General features: G+C 40.1%; 1 protein-coding gene across 1 annotated transcript in view; it reads right to left on the bottom strand.

Annotated features, from left to right (window-relative positions):
- The window catches only part of PIP4K2A (phosphatidylinositol-5-phosphate 4-kinase type 2 alpha), a 175,273-nt gene that overhangs the window by 24,532 nt on the left and 128,874 nt on the right, over nt 1-21,867 (bottom strand). Inside the window, exons 5-6 of the mRNA XM_029236948.1 lie at nt 18,883-19,029; nt 14,694-14,732 (exon numbers count right to left, since the gene is read on the bottom strand). Coding sequence (XP_029092781.1) covers nt 14,694-14,732; nt 18,883-19,029 — 186 coding nt within the window. The remainder of the gene's footprint in view (nt 1-14,693; nt 14,733-18,882; nt 19,030-21,867) is intronic.

Here is a 21,867-nt window from a genome sequence, read left to right as displayed (position 1 = left end):
AACAACACATTAAAAGGATCATACACCATGATCAAGGAGGATTTATCCCAGGGATGCAAGCATTCTTCAATATACGTAAATCAATCAATGTGATACACCATATTGACAAATTGAAGAATAAAAACCATATGATCATCTCAGTAGATGCAGAAAAAGCTTCTGACAAAATTCAACACCCATGTATGATAAAAACTCTCTCCAGAAAGTGGGCATAGAGGGAACCTACCTCAACATAATAAAGGCCATATACGACAAACCCACAGCAAACATCATTCTCAATGGTAAAAAACTGAAAGCATTTCCTCTAAGATCAGGAACAAGACAAGGATGTCCACTCTCACCACTATTATTCAACATAGTTTTGGAAGTCCTAGCCATGCAATCACAGAAGAAAAAGAAATAAAGGGAATACAAATTGGAAAAGAAGAAGTAAAACTGTCACTGTTTGCAGATGACATGATACTACACATAGAGAATCCTAAAAATGCCACCAGAAAACTACTAGAGCTAATCAATGAATTTGGTGAAGTTGCAGGATGCAAAATTAATACACAGAAATCTCTTATTCCTATACACTAATGATGAAAAATCTAAAAGAGAAATTAAGAAAACACTCCCATTTACCATTGCAACAAAAAGAATAAAATACCTAGGAATAAACCTACCTAGGGAGACAAAAGAGCTGTATGCAGAAAACTATAAGACACTGATGAAAGAAATCAAAGATGATACCAACAGATGGAGAGATATACCATGTTCTTGGATTGGATTAATCAGTATTATGAAAATGACTGTACTACCCAAAGCAATCTACAGATTAAATGCAATCCCTGTCAAATTACCAGTGGCATTTTTTATGGAACTAGAACAAAAAATCTTAAAATTTGTATGGAGACACAAAAGACCCCGAATAGCCAAAGCAGTTTTGAGGGAAAAAAATGGAGCTGGAGGAATCCGACTCCCTGACTTCAGACTATAGTATAAAGCTACAGTAATCAAGACAATATGGTACTGGCACAAAAACAGAAACAGAGATCAATGGAACAGAATAGAACGCCCAGAGAGAAACCCATGCACCTATGGTCAACTAATCTATGACAAAGGAGGCAAGGATATACACTGGAGAGAAGACAGTCTCTTCAATGAATGGTGCTGGGAAAACTGGACAGCTACATGTAAAAGAATGAAATTAGAACACTCCCTAACACCATACACAAAAATAAACTCAAAATGGATTCGAGACCTAAATGTAAGACCAGATACTATAAAATTCTTAGAGGAAAACATAGGAAGAACACTCTTTGACATAAATCACAGCAAGATCTTTTTTGATCCACCTCCTAGAGTCATGGAAATAAAAACAAAAATAAACAAATGGGACCTAATGAAACTTAAAGGATTTTGCATAGCAAAGGAAACTACAAACAAGACAAAAAGACAACCCTCAGAATGGGAGAAAATATTTGCAGATGAATCAACGGACAAAGGATTAATCTCCAGAATATATAAACAGCTCATGCAGCTCAATATTAAAGAACCAACCAACCCAATCAAAAAATGGGCAGAAGACCTAAATAGACATTTCTCCAAAGAAGACACACAGACGGCCAAGAGGCACATGAAAAGCTGCTCAATATCACTAATTAATAGAGAAATGCAAGTCAAAACTACAATGAGGTATCACCTCGCACCAGTTAGAATGGGCATCATCAGAAAATCTACAAACAACAAATGCTGGAGAGCGTGTGGAGAAAAGGGAACCCTCTTGCACTGTTGGTGGGAATGTAAATTGATACAGCTACTATGGAGAACAGTATGGAGGTTTCTTAAAAAACTAGAAATAGAATTACCATATGACCCAGAAATCCCACTATTGAGCATATACCCAGAGAAAACCATAATTCAAAAAGACACATGCACCCCAATGTTCATTGCAGCACTATTTACAACAGGTAGGTCATGGAAGCAACCTAAATGCCCTTTGACAGACGAATGGATAAATAAGATGTGGTACATATATACAATGGAATACTACCCAGTCATAAAAAGGAATGAAATTGGGTCATTTGTAGAGACGTGGGTGGATCTAGAGACTGTCAATACAGAGTGAAGTAAGTGGGAAAGAGAAAAACAAATATCGTATATTAACACATATATGTGGAACCTAGAAAAATGGTACAAATGAACCGGTTTGCAGGGCAGAATCAGAGATACAGATGTAGAGAACAAACGTATGCACAACAAGGGGGGAAAGCGGCAGGTGGGTGGGGTGGTGGTGTGATGAATTGGGAGATTGGGATTGACATGTATACACTAATATGTATAAAATGGATAACTAATAAGAACCTGCTGTATAAAAAAATAAATAAAATTAAAAAAAAATCAGAATCTCTGGGGCTGAAGATATACTCCAGAAATATTTCTGCAAGCAGGAGACTTTTTAGGTAATCCTTACATTGGAGCTAGGTTAAAGATAATTTGCTTGAATAACATCACATATGTGGTATCAATTTTGGGGTAATAAGAGATGTTAAAGATTTTATAATAAAATCAGTTCTGCTTCTCAAAATATCCAAGCCACAAATTAGTTACATGAAAAGGCAAATTAGTGAATATGGGTAAAGTTCAGACAGAAGTGGCAAAGATGGCAGGTGTTTTCTCACAAAAGGTACCTATAACCTTTAACAATGTAAGCAGAGTGTCTACACAAGTTCACAGCTTGGGAAGTGATCCAACATGTCTTAATAACTAGTTATTTCCACAATGAGAATGTACACATTTGTGACCAGCATCTGGATACGAAAGTCTCGTAATTTTTATTCTGAATCTCTTTGTGTAAATGTAGAAAGAGAATATACCTCAACATACTTGTAGAAATAGCGCTGCAACTAAGAAGCACAAAACCGGATGAGCCCTATCATAATTCTACAATTTAGAACTGTTATGCCTGGTGGAACCCAGCTGTTGGTTATTTATTTTCCCTAAAAGCTGATATTTAGGAAGTGAAACTTACTCCTTTTCTAATACTGTCAGACTCTTCAGAATGACCCTTTAACTCTAAGTGACATGGTGACAGTTTGGTTTTCCTCCATGAGCTGTGATGTGACAGTTAAAGCATGTGCAAGCCCTACAAAATAGATTTGTTTCCATCTGATTGGAAGATTCTGTTGCACGGATGTCGATGGTGATAATCTAAGAAATGTCAAAATCTGAAAATGCAAGAAGTTTGCTAAATCGTATAGTTTCTGGTTTAATACTGACCTAGTGAACATCGTAAGTTTATTGTTTTATTATATATCTGCAGCAGGTTGGCTTAAACTCAAGCCACGTATTATATTTTGGAAGTTGCGTCTCCGCCCCAACTCTTTTTGAAACCAACTGCGTAAGTTGTCAGCTTAAAAAAAAAATTCCCACATCTAACACTGCTTCTGTGTGACTGGGACAATCTGAGTTCAGTTCATTCCAGTGAAACTGAGTTTACACACTGCCATAAACCAGTCTGGCCTGAGGACTAATGCTGTCATCTGGGAGATGCTCACAGGAGTTACTTCATGTTATCTTTCTTCTTCACATGCCACTCCTACCAAAGTCCAAAGGACTCACTTTAAAACTCCGCTTCCCAGAATAACCCCCATGGTTTACATTATAGGGTTCTTAAGGCTTTGCTCAGACATCTGCAAACTTATGTAAGAGTTCAGACCATTTTTTCCATTAGTAATAGCAATCACCTTAACCCATGCCTCGAGAAGACAGGATTTAAGTGATTGTCAAGTCTGCTGAAGTGCACCTCTGTGGGAGGGAAAGCCTCATTTGAAAAAAGGGATTCTTGCAAACACTAAAGCATGAGGACCAATGAAATCCTTTAATAAATGAAGACTAAGATGATTTATCCCCAAACCCCAAACTTCCATTAGTGCCAGAGCAGGGGCTGGGACTCAGATTTGCTAGGGCTCTGCTTGGTGCCTTTCCCCTCCAGACCCCCTTTTATAAAACATCTCCGGGCCAGGAGGCAGATGGCCCTGCTTCTGCCCGGATGGCGTATTTCCCCCTGCACTCTGGGCGCCAGGATAGCTGTGTCTAACACTGGCTGGCAGAGGGAAATGATTCACAGAAGAAATGAAATCAATCTTTCTTCATTCACAGAAGAAATGAATTTCACAGAAGGTTAAAGCATTAGCGGAGCTGAGGGCCTAAAAACCTTGACAATCTCCCATTAACTGATCATCCACTGACAACAGAAAAGGAAGCGCTTTTTAACTGATAGCAAAGGAAGGTTCCCAGAAGGACACACTGCTGTTTTGTACCTTATGCTCCAAGCTTACCATCTTTTGTTACCTTGCCTTTAACTCATCCTAAAGAACCAGATGGAGGTGGTAATTAATTATAATTCGTTACAATTTAAAGATCACAAAAGAAATGCTGAAAACTGGTTTAGGAAAGCATTGTTTTTTGTTTTGTTTTTTTTGATGTGAGGGTATTAATGATTAATTTTCCTGAACCTTCAGTCAGTAGTAGGTAAAATGTCAGAGATGGTGACAGTCAGTTAATTGCCAGGGCAATTCACAATTCCGAAGACTCGACCAAGCAGCTTTTTGTAGCCCATTATCAAAGTGTCAACAGTGATCATTGCCAATATAGTTACACAAATGCCAACTGCAGGGCAGCTGTTTTCTTTCAAACGGGTTTCAGGGAGAAGGTTAGATGTTAAAAGGAATCTTCTTATTGTGACCCAATGACTCCATTATACAGGCTTTACTTTACTTAATAAAACCAGACATGAGTTTTGAGAAGAACTGCATAGAACGATGAACAAAATGCATATCTGTGTAAATCCCCAGGACTCGCTCTCTCTCCCTCTCAAGAACATGGACTCTTTAAAGAGTCAGGCCAATCCCCCAGAAATCAAGTGAGTCCAGTTATGTTTTCTTTTACTTGCCTGGATTCCCTGCTGGGTAGCTTGCTTGCTGGCAGCATGCTAAGACTGTCATTTGTAAAAAGCGGTCCGCTCAGCTATAATTACTAATTTGATGTCACACTGGAATTGCAGTGCAGCTGTGAAAAGATGGACCACCAGGGAGATTCGCATTTCTGTCTCATTTAGAGGGGGCGATACTGCTGGAGCCATGAATGGAAGATGCCCTTCCATTAATAAAGGAAAGAATTAAAGAATAAAACAAGTCATAGCAGCTGTCAGAATCTGACAACGGTTTAAAGAAAAAAAAAAGCACCGTTCTGCTCTTTTTACAAAAAAAATTCAAGACATCTGTACACGCATGTTCTGATACTTGTTGCCATGAAAGTGATTCCATTATTGTTGGAATATAACTTCTTTATTTCCTTCAGTTCCATCTTCATTATTATGCTAATGCAAATCACACTAATTACGTGTCAAGCTCAAATCGTAGGGAGGGGACCTTTCTGCACCTATATCACGAAATATCTGAAATGACAGTTTTAAAACTTACCATCAACAAGCGAAAAGTATGTGAAATTAAAACAGCTACAATGATGCAAATGAAAGAAAAACTAAGAATTCAGATTACTAATTAAGCCACATCAATGGAGACTCTCTGTGAAAACTGTTCTTTGCAATTTCGTAGAAAATGATTATACAATGATTGCAATGAAAATATTCTTGCAGACCATTTCGTTTCATTTATAAAAGGCTAAAATGTAGAAAATATTTTCAGCCTTCTCCAATTATTTCTAACTAGAGATAACAATGACTGCTTTGATAATTTATGGTTTTATTTGTGAAGACAAAGAACAGCATGCTTTCTGGAAGAGTCAAAAATATTAACTGATCATGGAAAGAAAACCTGAAAATTGACAGGAAAAGGAAAGCAAAGAAAATTTTTTGAACTTAAAAACCCAAGGGTTTCAAGAGTTCAGCTCCATTAATACATTTCATTTACTGTTATGTGTTACAGTTTAGTAAATGTTACCTTGGTTGTCGCCAGATTATAAACAAACTGCCATATCAGAGAGACATCATGTCCTATTGTCAAGGCAGGCACAGTCTCCAGAAATTACCAGTTTTAATTACTTTCACATCCCATGTCTTCAAGCTACTTCCTCTTGCCTGTGCCCAGTGAGCGCCAGTAAGCTAAAAGGGCAGGTGGATGATGCTTTGGAGCTGCTCCTCCTGGAAGAAGAGCTATCAGGAACCCCAAGCCCAGAAAGAAGTAGAAAGCATTGAATTCTTCCTAGGGGCTACTGCGTAGACAATCCTCATGTTTACATAGTGTAAGATACAGTGACACAGACTGTACTTACAGAAATACCTGCACTTCTTAAATGGAGGAAATATGAATTGGTTATTTTTGCCAACATGGTATGAGGCCAAACGATTTATTTCATTACTTTTTTTTACTTTTAAATCAAGACTCAACGAACTGCCTTAGTACCATATTGTTTTGGAGTTACGTGTTTTTGTCAATGAAACATTGTAGTGAAATGTTTCCTTGTTCATCTTCATGATTCATGGGGTAATATGAATTTTTGATAATAAATCCTCTTTTTAGAAAAAACGAAATAAGTCTCAAACATTTTAGAAGGTTAGAAATGTGCGCTCTGGGCTGGAACCCCGGCTGTGTCATGTCAAAACTGTGGTGCAAGTTACAGCCTGTCGGTCAAGTAACTTCATTTATGCAAAGGAAGTAATAACAGCCTCCACCTTAAAGGTGGTGGTCAGGATGACATGAGCAAATTGGTGTAAAATTTACAACAGGCTTGGCATATAGTATACGTTCCGTTCAACAAACGTTGGTTACTATTACTTACCTTTTAAATCCCAGTACATTAACAATAAAAAAAATAACCCGCGGTTAAGGTAAGGTTTTGCCTCTGTCACCGACTGTGTGGCAACGTAAGCTTCTGGGTCTCAAATCGATCACGTGTGAGGTGGGGAAATGGGACTCTGACCTCTTAAGGTACCTCCTGTCTCTGACGTCTCTAAGTCCACCTCCAGGGGAGATGTTTTGAGGAACAATTTGTGCACATTCAATAGATGATAAAAGCATCCTAGCAGCATCCTCAGAAAAGTGGGTTTCTGTTAAACACATTCTGTAATTTCATGTCTTTTTCACAGAAACCTACACCAATGAAGGGCTAAACATTTTTGGTGAGGCGGGGGGTGGAACTGTGGTAAATGCCCTGGGTTCCTGGCAAGTGTCTAGAGGCAGAGCTGCGGAGGGACAGACAGGTAACTGAATGTTCTGCTCTTGAGGATGAGCCGTCATAGCCACGTCAAATACTGTGGCTTTCCTTCCTATGTCCTTGTTTTAGGACTTCGGATTCTGCAGCAATCACCCCACTGGCTGTAACTGTCTTTCTTGGCATTGTTATTGTCATAGCAGACCAAGCCCCTGGGAATAGAAGCTGGAGAAATCAAAATGAACAGGAAAGAAAGGCCACTAGCAGTAGTCTCAAGAGACCTGGGAACAAAATAAAAACAGAGCAGCCCCTGTGGAGTAGCGCACAGCATCAGGGCCACAGCTCTTACTCCGGGGCTGCCTTCTTTTGATGACGCTGAAAAAGCCTTCTTTCAATGCCAGTGTGTGGTTCTTTAAACAGCCCAGATATTTTCTCCTAGCAGAAAATCCCAATAATACTAAGCCTCTGAGTTTCTCATGGACTAAAACTCAAACACCGGCTTGAGTCTTTGGCACCTGGAAAAAATGTTTACATAGCAACATGTAAACAGAAGTTGACAATCTGTTGTTTCTGCTGCTTTTGGCCAAAGCCGGTGGCTTCACGGTGATTTACACAGAGGTTGGAAGTGTGAAAATATAGTCACTGGTGCACAGTAAAAATATAAACTGTCAAAGGAGCCACCGTTTCCTTTTTCTCTGCCTCATTTTTTTTTTTTTGCGGTACGCGGGCCTCTCCCTGTTGTGGCCTCTCCCATTGCGGAGCACAGGCTCCGGACGCGCAGGCTCAGCGGCCATGGCTCACGGGCCCAGCTGCTTCGCGGCATGTGGGATCCTCCCGGACTGGGGCACGAACCTGCGTCCCCTGCATCAGCAGGTGGACTCTCAACCACTGCGCCACCAGGGAAGTCCTGCGTCACTTCTTTTTTAAAAATTTTTATTCATTTAAAAAAATTGTATTGGAGTATGGCTGATTTACAATGTTGTGTTAGTTTCAAGTGTACGGCATAGCGATTCAGTTATACATATACATATATTTTTTTTCATATTCTTTTCCCATATAGGTTATTATAGAATATTGAGTTCCCTTTGCTCTACGGTAGGTCCTTGTTAGTTATCTATTTTACATATAGTAGTGTGTATGTATGCTAATCCCAAGCTCCTAATTTATCCCCCCACCCCTCACCTTTCCCCTTTGGTAACCATAAGTTTGTTTTCGAAATCTGTGAGTCTGTTTCTGTTTTGTAAATAAGTTTATTTATATCATTTAAAAGAAATTAGATTCCACATGAGTGATATCATATGATATTTGTTTTTCTCTTTCTGACTTACTTCACTTAGTATGATAACCTCTAGGTCTATCCATGTTGCTGCAAATGGCATTGTTTCATTATTTTTCATGGCTGAGTAATGTTTCATTGTATATATGTACCACATCTTCTTTATCCATTCATCTGTTGATGGACATTTAGGTTGCTTCCATGTCTTGGCTATTGTAACTAGTGCTACAGTGAAAATTGGGGTGCATGTATCTTTTCAAATTATGGTTTTCTCTGAATATATGCCCAGGAGTGGGACTGCTGGATCATATGGTAGTTCTGTTTTTAGTTTTTAAAGGAACCTGCATACTGTTCTCCATAGTGGTTGTATCAATTTACATTCCCACCAACAGTGTAGGAGGGTTCCCTTTTCTCCACACCCTCTCCAGCATTTATTGTTTGTAGACTTTTTGATGATGGCTATTCTGACCAGTGTGAAGTGATACCTCATTGTAGTTTTGATTTGCATTTCTCTGATAATTAGTGATGTTGAGCATCTTTTCATGTGCTTTCTGCCCATCTGTATATCTTCATTGGAAAAATGTCTATTTAGATCTTCTGCCCATTTTCTTATTGGGTTGTTTGTTTTTTTTGACATAATTCTGCATGAGCTGTTTGTATATTTTGGAGATTAATCCCTTGTCGGCTGCTTTGTTTGCAAATATTTTTTCCTATTCTGGGGGTTGTCTTTTTGTTTTGTTTATGGTTTCCTTTGCTGTGCAAAAGCTTTTAAGTTTAATTGGGTCCCATTTGTTTATTTTTGTTTTTATTTTCACTACTCTAGGAGGTAGATCAAAAAAAGATACTGCTGCAATTTATGTCAGAGTGTTCTGCCTATGTTTTCCTCTAAGAGTTTTATAGTGTCCGGCCTTACATTTAGGTCTTTGATCCATTTTGAGTTTATTTTTGTGTATGGTGTTAGAGAATGTTCTAATTTCATTCTTTTCCATGTAGCTGTCCAGTTTTCCCAGCACCACTTATTCAAAAGACTGTCTTTTCTCCATTGTATATTCTTGCCTCCTTTGTCATCGATTAATTGTCCACAGGCGTGTGTGTTTATTTCTAGGCTCTCTATCCTGTTCCATTATCTACATTTCTGTGTTTGTGCCAGCACCATAGTGTTTTGATTACTGTAGCTTTGTAGTATAGTCTGAAGTCAAGGAACCCGATTCCTTCAGCTCTGTTCTTTCAAGATTGCTTTGGCTGTTCGGGGTCTTCTGTGTTTCCATAAAAACTAAAAAAATTTTTTGTTCCAATTCTGTGAAAAATGCCACTGGTAATTTGATAGGGGTTGCATTGAATCTGTCGATTGCCTTGGGCAGTATAGTCATTTTGACAATACTGATTCTTCCAATCCAAGAACATGGTATATCTTTCCATCTGTGTCATCTTTGGTTTCTCTCATCAGTGTCTTATACTTTTCAGAGCACAGGTCTTTTGCCTCCTTAGGTAGGTTTATTCCTAGGTATTTTATTCTTTTTGATGTGACGCTAAGTGGGATTGTTTCCTTAATTTCTCTTTCTGATATTTTGTTGTTAGTGTATAGGAATGCAAGAGATTTGTGTATTACTTTTGTATCCTGCAACTTTACCGAATTCATTGATTAGCTCTAGTAGTCTTCTGGTAGCATCTTTAGGATTTTCTATGTATAGTTTCATGTCATCTTCAAACAGTGACAGATTTACTTCTTCTTTTCCGGTTTGGATTCCTTTTATTTCTTTTTCTTCTCTGATTGCCGTGGCTAGGACTTCCAAAACTATGTTGAATAATAGTGGTGAGAGTGGACATCCTTGTCTTGTTCCTGATCTTAGAGGGAATGCTTTCAGCTTTTCACCATTGAGAATGATGTTAGCTGTGGGTTTGTCATATATGGCCTTTATTATGCTGAGGTTAAGTTCCCTCTATGCCCACTTTCTGGAGAGTTTTTATTATAAACGGCTGTTGAATTTTGTCAGAAGCTTTTTCTGCATCTATTGAGATGATCATATGGTTTTTATTCTTCAGTTTGTTAATGTGGTATACCACACTGATTGATTTGTGGATACTGAGGAGTCCTTGTATCCCTAGGATAAATCCCACTTGATCATGATGTATGATCCTTCTAATGTATTGCTGGATTTAGTTTGCTAGTGTTTTGTTGAGTACTTTTGCATCTATGTTCATCAATGATATTGGCCTGTAATTTTCTTGTGGCATCTTTTTTCTGGTTTTGGTATCAGGGTGATGGCGGTCCCATAGGATAAGCTGAGTGTTCCTTCCTCTGCAATTTTTTGCAAGAGTTTCAGAAGGGTAGGTGTTAACTCTTCTCTAAATGTTTGATAGAATTCACCTCTCAAGCCATCTGGCCCTGGACTTCTCTTTGTTGGAAGTCTTTAAATCACTGTTTCAATTTCAGTACTTGTGATTGGTCTGTTCATATTTTGCATTTCTTCTTCCTTCAGTCTTGGAGGTTGTACCTTTCCAAGAATTTGTCTGTTTCTTCTAGGTTGTTCTTTTTATTGGCATATAGTTGTTTGTAGTAATTTCTTATGATCCTTTGTATTTCTGTGGTGTCACTTGTAACATTTTTTCATTTCTAATTTTATTGATTTGAGTCCTTTCCCTTTTCTTCTAAAGATTTATCAATTTTATCTTTTCAAAGAACCAGCTTTTAGTTTCATCAGTCTTTTCTATTGTTTTCTTGTTTCTTTCATTTATTTCTGCTCTGATCTTTATTTCTTTCCTTCTGCTAACTTTGGGTTTTGTTTGTTCTTCTTTCTCTAGTTGCTTTAGGTATAAGGTTAGGTTGTTCATTTGAGATTTTTCTTGTTTCCTGAGGTTAAGATTGTATTGGTATAAACTTCCCTCTTAGAACTGCTTTTGCTGCATCCCATAGGTTTTAGATTGTCGTGTTTTCGTTGTCATTTGTCTCTGGGTATTTTCTGATTTCCTCTTTGGTTTCTTCAGTGATCCATTGGTTGTTTAGTAACATATTGTTTAGCCTCCACGTGTCTGTATTTTTTACACTTATTTTCCTGTAACTGATTTCTAAGCTCATAGAGTTGTGGTTGAAAAAGATGCCTGATATGATTTCAGTTTTCTTAAGTTTACCAAGGCTTGATTTGTGGCCCAAGATGTGACCTATCCTGGAGAATGTTCCATGTGCCCTTGAGAAGACAGTGTATTCTGCTCTTCTGGATGGAACGTTCTATAGATATCAATTAAGTGCACCTGGTCTAATGTGTCATTTAAGGCCTGTGTTTCCTTATTGATTTTCTGTCTGGATGATCTGTCCATTGATGAGAGTGGGTGTCCCCCACTATTACTGTGTTACTGTTGATTTCTCCTTTTATGGCTGTTAGTATTTGCCTTTTATATTGAGGTGCTCCTATGTTGGGTGTATATATATTTACAGTTGTTAATATCTTCTTGGATTGATCCCTTGATCATTGTGTAGAGTCCTTCTTTGTCTCTTATAACAGTCTTTAAAGTCTATTTTGTCTGAGTATTGCTACTCCAGCTTTCTTTTGATTTCCATTTACATGAAATACCTTTTTCCATCCCCTCACTTTCAGTCTGTATGTGTCCCTAGATCTGAAGTGCATCTCTTGTAGACAACATATATATGTGTCTTGTTTTTGTATCTATTCAGCCAGTGTATGTCTTGGCTGGAGCACTTAATCCATTTATATTTAAGGTAATTATTGATATGTATGTTTTGTTTTGTTTTTTTGCGGTACGTGGGCCTCTCACTGTTGTGGCCTCTCCTGTTGCGGAGCACAGGCTCCGGATATGCAGGCTCAGTGGCCTTGGCTCACGGGCCTAGCTGCTCCGCGGCATGTGGGATCCTCCCGGACCGGGGCACGAACCCGTGTCCCCTGCATCGGCAGGCGGACTCTCAACCACTGCGCCACCAGGGAAGCCCAGGTATGTATGTTCTTATTGCCATTTTGTTAATTGTTTTGCATTTGTTTTTGCAGGTCTTTTTTCTTCCCTTCCCCTTTTGTTCACTTCTCTTGTGACTTGATGACTATCTTTAGTGTTGTGTTTGGATTGTTTTTTCTTTTTTGTGTGAGTATCTACTATAGATTTTTGGTTTGTGGTTCCCATGAGGTTTTGATATAGCAGTCAATATATATACAAGATTGTTTTAAGTTGCTGGTCTCTTAATTTCCAATGCATTTCCAATATCCTGCATTTGTACTCTCCTGTTCTCATGATTGCTAGTTTTGATGACATATTTGTGTGTGGATGATCCCCTACCTTTATTTCATGTTTGCCTTTACCAATGAGCTCTCCCATTCATAATTTTCTTGTTTCTAGTTGTGGCCTTTTATTTTCTGCCTAGAGAAGTCCCTTTAGGATTTGTTGTAAAGCTGGTTTGCTGGTGCTGAATCCTCTTGGCTTTTGCTTGTCTGTGAAGCTTTTCTTTTGATTTCTCTGTCAAATTTGAACGAGAGCCTTGCTGGACACAGTATTCTTGGTTGTAGGTTTTTCCCTTTCATCACTTTAAATATATCATGCCACCCCCTTCTGGCCTGCAGAGTTTCTGCCGAAAAATCAGCTGATAACCTTATGGGAGTTCCCTTGTATGTTAACAACTGTTGCTTTTCCCTTGATACTTTTAATATTTTTTCTTTAATTTTTGGCAGTTTGATTAATATGTGTCTTGGTGTATTCCTCCTTGGGTTTATCTTGTATGGGACTCTCTGTGCTTCCTGGACTTGAGTGAGTGTTCATGTTAGGCTCATCCTAGGTGACCTCGTTGACACTTCCCTGTCTTTGATCATCCTTCCCGGCGGGTTTCCCAAGCCCCCTTTTCCCGCTGAAGCCCTCTCATGCCTACTGGACATCTCTGTTCTGATGCTGTGCTGACAATTCTAACTACTTTGCCTGCTTCCTTTTTCCATGAGTGGAATCAGCACCTACCCCACTGTCCAACACCTACCCCACTGTCCAAACCAGAAAGTTTGGAGTCACCCTCCCTCCACACACACTCCCTGGCACTGTTCACCTCCCATATTCAATCTCTGAGTTCTGTGGATTCTTCTTCCTAAATCTCTCTATCCTCTTCCACCACCCCAGGTCGGGCCACCATCTATTCTGGGTTATTTCCACAGCCACTCTAGATGGCTCTGCTTACCTGTGTGGCCTCATCCCAGCCTCCAATGAAAGCACTGAGTGCTCCCTCTTTCTCTAGCCAACTGCTGCTCATCCTTCAGGTTTCCAATCATCTCTTCCAGGAAGACCACCAAGCCAGATTTAGTTGCCCTTGCTACGTGTTTCCTATCAAAGCACTTATCACATGATACTGTCATTTCCTATTTAATGTGTGTATCGCTTTGCAGGCCATGTGTGTGTGGTTCATTATTTTAGCCCCTGAAGCTAGGACAGTAACCATAAAGACATTCACAAACTTCTGGATGAATAAGTAAAAGGAGATTTCCAAATCTATAAAATTCAAACCCAAACTGAGTGATATCATCCTAAATAACTTAATTTAGAAACAAAAACCTTGAGGCCAGCTTTCAAATGGTTTGGTCAAGAAAAGGCACCTCAACATCATGAGGAGTAAGCTGAGAGCACAGGGGTGCCTTTCATGTAAGCAAATCCCCATTTTGGGCAGTTGAGGTTTGCACACGGAAAGCTGCCTCCCACATTCTTAAACTGATTCCAGTTGAATCTGTTTATAATCCTGCATAATCAACAAAATGTGGTTCAAGTATTACCTAATGTCCAGTGACTCAGAAGAAAGTAAAGAGTCTCCTCGTCCATCCCTAAGTCTTTACACACAAAAAATACTCTAATGAGATCTTAACATTTTATAGTTGGAAAGGAGTTTGAAGCTCATAAGCAATATTTTATTGGTGAATTTGAAGCTCAACACTGTCGTTTTACAGGTGAGAAAACTGGGACTCAGGGAGGCAGAGAAACTGACTCAAGGTCACACCTGCCCTGTTAGTCATAAAGTGGGGCTAGGTCTCGGGTGCTGGGCTGTACCTGCCAGTTTGGAGCATGCTGACAGCAGAGGCGGCTGTTTTCTCAAAATCACGTTGATAGGAAATGTTTCACACACACCTCAAACTAATAACTACTTCACTGTCCAACAGGGCAGCCAACCTGAGGGAGAGAACTGGAGGAGAACGTCCCTCAGGCCCATGAAGAGCTTCTCACTGTAGCGGAGGGGAAATGGCTAGAACCGCATGTCCGCGGGAGTGAGGTGAGAGAGATGCCGGGCACTTACCTTTTCTTTGTCACTTGCTTCCCTAGCCACTGTAGAGCCCTGAAAGAGAAAGAGATAATGAAACCATGCGCACGCGAGGTATCAGCTTCACGTGAAAAATGCAAGCACTCCAGGGCAGAGCACGGAAATAAATGAGCACCGACTTTGCTCCGGCCCCTCCCCAAGTGTGCTGCACCCTCTGTAGGGATTTCTGTCCACCTGTCTCCAACCCCTTCCCTGCCGTGTCACCTGTGCTGTCTTCTCCCTGGTTCCTGTCCTCCTGCTGGAAATCAGAAAACCCGACAATCACGTGAACAATGACTTACTAAACGTGGAGTCAAACATCAATTGTCAGAAGTGGTTGGTTTGAGGGTCTTCAAAGTGAAGTGGGCCGTCAGCTGGCCGCAGTGACCACTGGGGCATAGAGGCCTCTTTCCCACGCTGCGTCCTCTAGGTGGGGGCGTGCCCTGGCCCCCGAATGCCCGTCTCCCCTGGCTTAGGGTTACTGATGCATGTGTTTCCTCACTTACCATGACTAAGACCCAGTGGGTACTTCCCGGCCCCTTTCACTTTGGAGGTCCCTTCAAACACACGTCTCCTTGCACCGCTTCTGTGTCAGAACCTAGGCTGAGCACAGAGGTATAAAGTAGAAGAAAACACAGTTCTTGGTCGCAGCAATTTCTACTCTACTGCACTGGTTTTCCAAATGAAGCCCTCGGTTCTGTGTTGTCTGAAATGACAGAGTCCTCCTGATGCCGACAGGGGTGCTTTGGGGTAGAGTTCAAGAACAGAAACTGTCCTTTGTTTGTGGAAGATCTTAATGCAAAAGAAAGATTAGGAAATAAATGGCCAGTGAATTCCTAACTTTGTTACTACAACAACAGTGAGCATTTATCCTTTGTGCTCCGTGGTGACCATCGCAGTGTCTCACCCAGCAACGCCCAGTGTTTGCTGAGTGAACGGCTGGAGGAGGATCACGGCCCGACTGACTGCTCTCCCTCCCCTGCCAGCACTGGATGCCCAGACTATGACTAGGTCAGTGGAGCGATCCATTTACCTATGTTTTAAATAGATATTTATTGGCCTGGAATACTTGCATTAGCCAATCATTAAGAAAATGTATATGTGACTTGGGAAAATTTAAAGTAGCTTCTAGGTTGGCCACTCTTTAACATTTTTGCTCTATGACCATCTTGCCTTCAAGCAGCTCAGGCATTAGTCAGGATGTGTGTAACGTGTTCACAGATGGGGCGACTCCTTGTACTGGGGAAGGGGGCCAAGCTCAGGCCAGGGCTCCCTGGGGCCACTTCTCCATCTGCCCCATGCTCAGCATTCCCAGGTCTGGTGGATCTGAAAGACGCTGCTGCCAACCCAGGGAAGATGCTCGAAGCTTCTGGGGGATGTGTCGGAGGAGCACAAAGCTGACCCAGCACGTGAAGATAAACCGTGTAAACTGGTCCTGAAGGAGAGCCCTCTGCCTGGCTGAGCCCAGCAGCTGTCACCTGCAATGGTTTGTTTCTTCCTTTACAGATTCTTGAATTCGGGCCATAGTCTCTTCCTCTGTACACTGACTGCTATCAAAGAATGTTCCCAAATTTAAAGGGGAGGGGGGGGCCTAAATCCTCAAGTATTAAATACTTGTAATACCTGAGTCTCTGTATCTTTAACCAAGTTTTTTAGTCTCTGTGTGTGTTTTCCCCTCTACGATATAATTTACTCTGCTCCTAATTCTCACTGAAGTTTCGTCTCTATGTAAAAATGCAGAGCATTAGCCTGGAAAAACTCATCCAAATCTAAATTCATTCAGAATTTAAAAATTAAAACAAAATTAGAAACGTTAAGTCAGTCAAGGCTGAGAGTCTGAGCCATGAAATGATGCCAGATGCCCAGGTTCCCTCACAACGGCAAGTACTGGCAAGAAAAGTTTACTCTACAAGCTAAAAAGGGAGATGAAATCACGACATCCAAGGTTAAAACTATAACATCCAGTCTATAAGCACAATTTACATCAGGATATGCTTGAACAGGATATGCTCAAGCAGGATATGCTTAAGATAGAGGCACTACCTTAAGCATTTCCGGGGGATAAAAAAGTAGAACCAAAACAACTGCCTTTAAGGGACTTAGCAGTAGAGTGGAGGAGACAATGAAAATCCATCCACTTCTCCCCACACGCCGTGCCTTATGCTGGACGTGACACATACATATCTCATTAATCCTCACAGCAGCGGAGGTAAGATCACCTCTGTCCTACAGATGAAGAAACTGTGGCTCCTAGAGGTTCAGCATCTTGCACACAGCTAACAAGTAGTAAAAAACCAGGACATGTGGCTTCAGAGGTCATCTGGCTTCTTACATGGGAGAGTCAGGCCAATGAAAAGACCTCTAATGCTCAGCAGAGTGAGCTAAGTAACACTGCCAAGGGCCTCATGAGAGATGGTTCCAAAGAGCCCTGGAGCCCTGTAGGCTGGGATTTCCACCTATAAAATAGCTACGACTTGGAGGCAGGACAGAGCAAAGCTGTATTTGGGAAGCTTATATTGTTCATCTGAACTCCAGAGGGTAGGAGATAAGCCTAGAACATTCCCCCTCCCTTAGACTAGCATTTCTCAAAGCATAGTTCAGCACCCAGGGGTCTGCAAAGGCAAAACTATCTTTACAATAACACTGAGATACTATTTGCCTATTTCACCACCTTGATATTTGCACAGATACTGCAAATACAATGGTGGGTAAAACTGTTGGCAGCTTAGCACAAACCCAGCAGTGGCACCAAATGGTATTAGTGGAGTTTGTCATAAAACATACGAATAGCCTCGAGGAAGCAGTTCACCTAACTCAGTCAATCCATCATTCCAAATGACCAAAGCATGACGTAGCCAGACCAACGCGTGCAAACAGACTGACGGATTTTAATAAGTTCACCGATGTGATTTCAGATTCCACACTGTGACTCAGCTTGGAGAAATTACCACTTGTCAGGTTAAGGTGTGATATCAAAGGAAAACATCCACAAATTTCTGAAAAAGTTATTAAAAACTCCTCTCCTTTTCCAACTACATATTTGTGTAAGGTCTGATTTTCTTCATACACTTCAATCAAATAACTTGGCAACAGGTGGACAGCCAAACCAGACAGGATGTTCTGTCTCACCAAACCTGACATTAGAGAGATTTGCAAAGATATAAAAAACAATGCTACCTGTTCCACTAAACTTTTTGATTTGGAAGATATTTTTCATAAAGATATGCTAACATGTAATGGTTTTACTATTTTAAATAAGTTTTTTTCAATGTCTCATTTCTAATATTGTAAGTATTAGTAGACATAACCTACATAAGCAGAAGCTTTCTGGGGGTCCTCTTTTAAGGGTGTGAAGGAGTCTGAGATAAAAAAAAAATTCGAGATCCACTGATGAAGACCAAAGGTTGGAAAACTTTTTCTGAATAGGGTCAGAGGGGTAGTGTTTCAGGCTTTGTGGTCCAAAACGGTCTCTATGGTAACTACTCAACTCTGCTGTTACACTGCAACCACATACGATACACAAACCACAGGCATTGTGGGATTCCAATAAAACTATCTACAAAAATGGCCATGTTGGCTGTGCCACGGAGGCGGGTCACAGTCTGCCAGCTCCTGACCTGGACGTTGCCTATGTCGGTGATCCCAGAAGTCAGATCCCCTCACTCCACAATCAGAATTTCCAGTGGTCCGCCTCTCCCTTGGGGTCTCTGAAACAGCCTGTCTTCAGGCCTGCTCCTCAGCCTATCCCTCACCTCCTTCAGGTCTGCAGTGAAGCGAAACCCTATTCCAAACCGCATCCCTTCCCCATGCTTCCTGTCTTTACTTCTGTCCATGGCACTGATCACTTCCTAGTATACTCCATGATTTACTTACCCCTTTTACTTATTACCATCCGTCTTTACCCAACAGAATGTCAGCTCGTTGAGAGCAGGTTTGGTCTGTTTTGTTCATCAAGCTATTCCCAGCACCTAAAGCAGTGCCTGGCCCATAGCTGGTGTTCAATACATACTTGTTGAATAAAATAGACATGGTATCTCTCGTAGGTACAAGTGGTCCTCGCTTAACACAAAGGAGCGCTCCTGGCAGCTTTGTGCTCTGGGCGCCTCCTAAGTGCTCAGCATGATCAATTACATACAACGTGGATGACCAAACTTAATGAATAAAAGTTAATAAAAATCAGTCTTACCTTTAAGTCATATTTCCTATATACAGATAAACGGTGGCTGAACACATTTCTTGTAACAATCACATATATTTCAACTCCATCAACATTAAGCCGGTACATGCCCAGGAATTGGGGAAGAAGGGTGATCCCATGACATTCCACTATATACTGCATAGGAGAGAAAGAAAAAAGGGGGGGAAATGATCCAGTCAAAAGGTGTTCGTTCAGATGTAAAATGTAACTCTTCTGCTCTGGTGTTTATACAAAGTGATAATGGTTTATTATCACAACTATTAATGTCCTGTTTACAGAAAATGACCATGTTTCTACTGCCTTCAGCAGTACAGGTCTGCGTCCACCATGCAGACACAGATAAAATTCAACTCTATCTCGAGAGATATTTTCTCCCTAACATTCCAAACTAATTTGTAAAGTCAAAACTTGGATATAATGGCGTAGGGTGAGAGGACAAGTGACTGGTCCTTTCTGTAATTCCTTTAAAGTGAAATCACACTCTACCTGGGGCTGCCATCTTCCTCCCTAGAAGCCTTTATGATGATTTCATGAGGTTGAGGCAGCGTGACTTGGCCACTAAGATCAACTCCTTTAACAGTGTTGAAGTTGAGGTTAAACAGGAAATTGTGGAGAAAGCTCAGTGTTAGAAGCTGGGAGAGTTGGGCTCCAGTCCTGGTTTTCCTGTTTCTTATTGAGACTCTAATGTTTAAATTGCCCACTGGTCTCCCAAGGCAAAAGGAATAAAAGCAAAAATAAACAAATGGGACCTAATCAAACATACAAGCTTTTGCACAGCAAACGAAACCATAAACAAAATGAAAAGACAACCTACAGAATGGGAGAATGTATTTGCAAACAAAGCAACCGACAAGGGCTTAATTTCCAAAATATACAAACAACTCATACAACTCAACAACAACAAAAAACCAACAACCCAATCGAAAATTGTTTCCAACAACCCAATCGAAAATTGTTTTTTCGAAAAACACTTCTCCAAAGAAGAAATACAAATGGCCAACAGGCGCACGAAAAGATGCTCAGCATCGCTGATTGTTAGAGAAACGCAAATCAAAACTACAGTGAGGTGCTGCCTCACACAGGTCAGAATGGCCAGCATTCACAAGTCTACAAATAACAAATGCCGGAGAGGGTGTGGAGAAAAGGGAACCCTCCTACACTGTTGGTGGGAATGTAAATTGGTGCAGCCACTATGGAAAATAGTATGGCGGTTCCTCAAAAAAACTAAAAACAGAGTTGCCATATGATCCAGCAATCCCACTCCTGGGCATATACTGAGAAAAAATGATAATTTGAAAAGATACATGCACCCCTCTGTTCATAGCAGCACTAGTTACAATAGCCAAGACATGGAAACAAACTAAATGTCCATCCACAGAGGAATGGATAAAGAAGATGTGGTATATATATACAATGGAATATTACTCAGCCATCAAAAAGAACTAAATAATGCCATTTGCAGCAACATGGATGGACCTAGAGATTATCATACTAAGCGAAGTAAACGAGAAAGACAAATGCCATATATCTCTTATATACGGAATCTAAAATACAATACAGATCAACATAGCTATGAAACAAAAACAGACTCACAACTATAGAGAACAGACTTGTGGTTGCCAAGGGGGTGGGAGGATAGGAATGGGAATTTGATTTTAGCAGAGGCAAACTATTATATATAGGATGGATAAACAACATCATACTGTATAGCACAGGGAACTATATTCAATATTCTGTGACAAACCATAGTGGAAAAGAATATGAAAAGAATATATATATGTATAACTGAGTCACTTTGCTGTACAGCAGAAATTAATACATTATAAATTAACTATACTTCGATAAAATTAAAAATAATTTATGAAAAACTTTTTTTGGATACATTAAAATGAATACTTTGTATATTTACAAGTGACATTGAATAAAAAATTCATGTCAGTGAAGAAATAAATAAACTGCCCACCAGAGCAGCGGTGTGAAAAAGGGCTTGCCCCCGCTCTACAGACAGATGGACACACTCTGGCCCCATGTTGGATTCGTCAAATCCACTGAACAAGTCCCAGAACTGACACCATTTCCAAGGAGAGTTGCAAAAACACAACATGCGTTTATCAGTCTGGAATGACGATACTCTAAAAGGCCACAAGATGGAGACACTTCTCCTCAAAAGACCATCCTTACAAACGGTCCCATTGCACTTTCCAAAGGAAAGTTAGGTTTTCCTTTCTTTAAAATGAAGGGGAAAGAAGATTTCAAAAAAGCTCTTTTATTCCCATGACATGTGTGTGAACTCTCTAGGATAACTGAACAGCATGAGTAACATGATTCCAAAATTGTAAAAATTGTACCTGTTGTGCCTATTTACAGAGATGTGTCTGGAAGAATGGTCACTATGGTAATGGTGAAATTTAGGGTAACTGCTTTCTTCCTTTTAAAAAAAAAACAAAACTATTCTGCTCGAATTTTTCTGTTGTACAGTGAACATTTTATAAAAATAAGAAAGTAATCAGAATGCCCTTTCAAACTTTTTAGTGGTAAACACTGTAATAATCAACTCTGATAATATTAAACCACCTTAAGATTTTTTTTTTTAAAGCCTTTAGTTTTTATCATTAAAGAAAAGATGAACAGCATCAGTATAGGAGTTTGATTTTTGCCACCCAGAGTTTTGGAAGACTTTAAAGATGCTCCTGCCCTTAAAAAAAAATCTTACTGACCATAATTGAGCTATATATTTTAGTTTGATGGATTTTTTCTGAGTTTCACCCACAACCTGCTCTTAATGCAAAGTCTGATCAGAGGAACATTTTCTATTTCTCGCCTTTCAAAAAACAGTAAATTAACTTGATTTTCGCTAATACAAAATAGGTGGTAAAGAGCTCTTGGCTGAAATGAAGATTTCTCACATCTGATGTAAAGAAACAAAAAAGAGTGGTTTTCTGGTAGCTCTGAAGAGAGATGGTTGGATGGGCC

Source organism: Monodon monoceros, unplaced genomic scaffold (assembly GCF_005190385.1).
Source record: "Monodon monoceros isolate NGI ecotype Baffin Bay Population unplaced genomic scaffold, NGI_Narwhal_1 Super_Scaffold_21, whole genome shotgun sequence".
NCBI classification, from domain to species: Eukaryota; Metazoa; Chordata; class Mammalia; order Artiodactyla; family Monodontidae; genus Monodon; species Monodon monoceros.
Note: the sequence above shows the minus strand (reverse complement) of the source record. Positions and strands in the feature narration are given on the sequence as shown.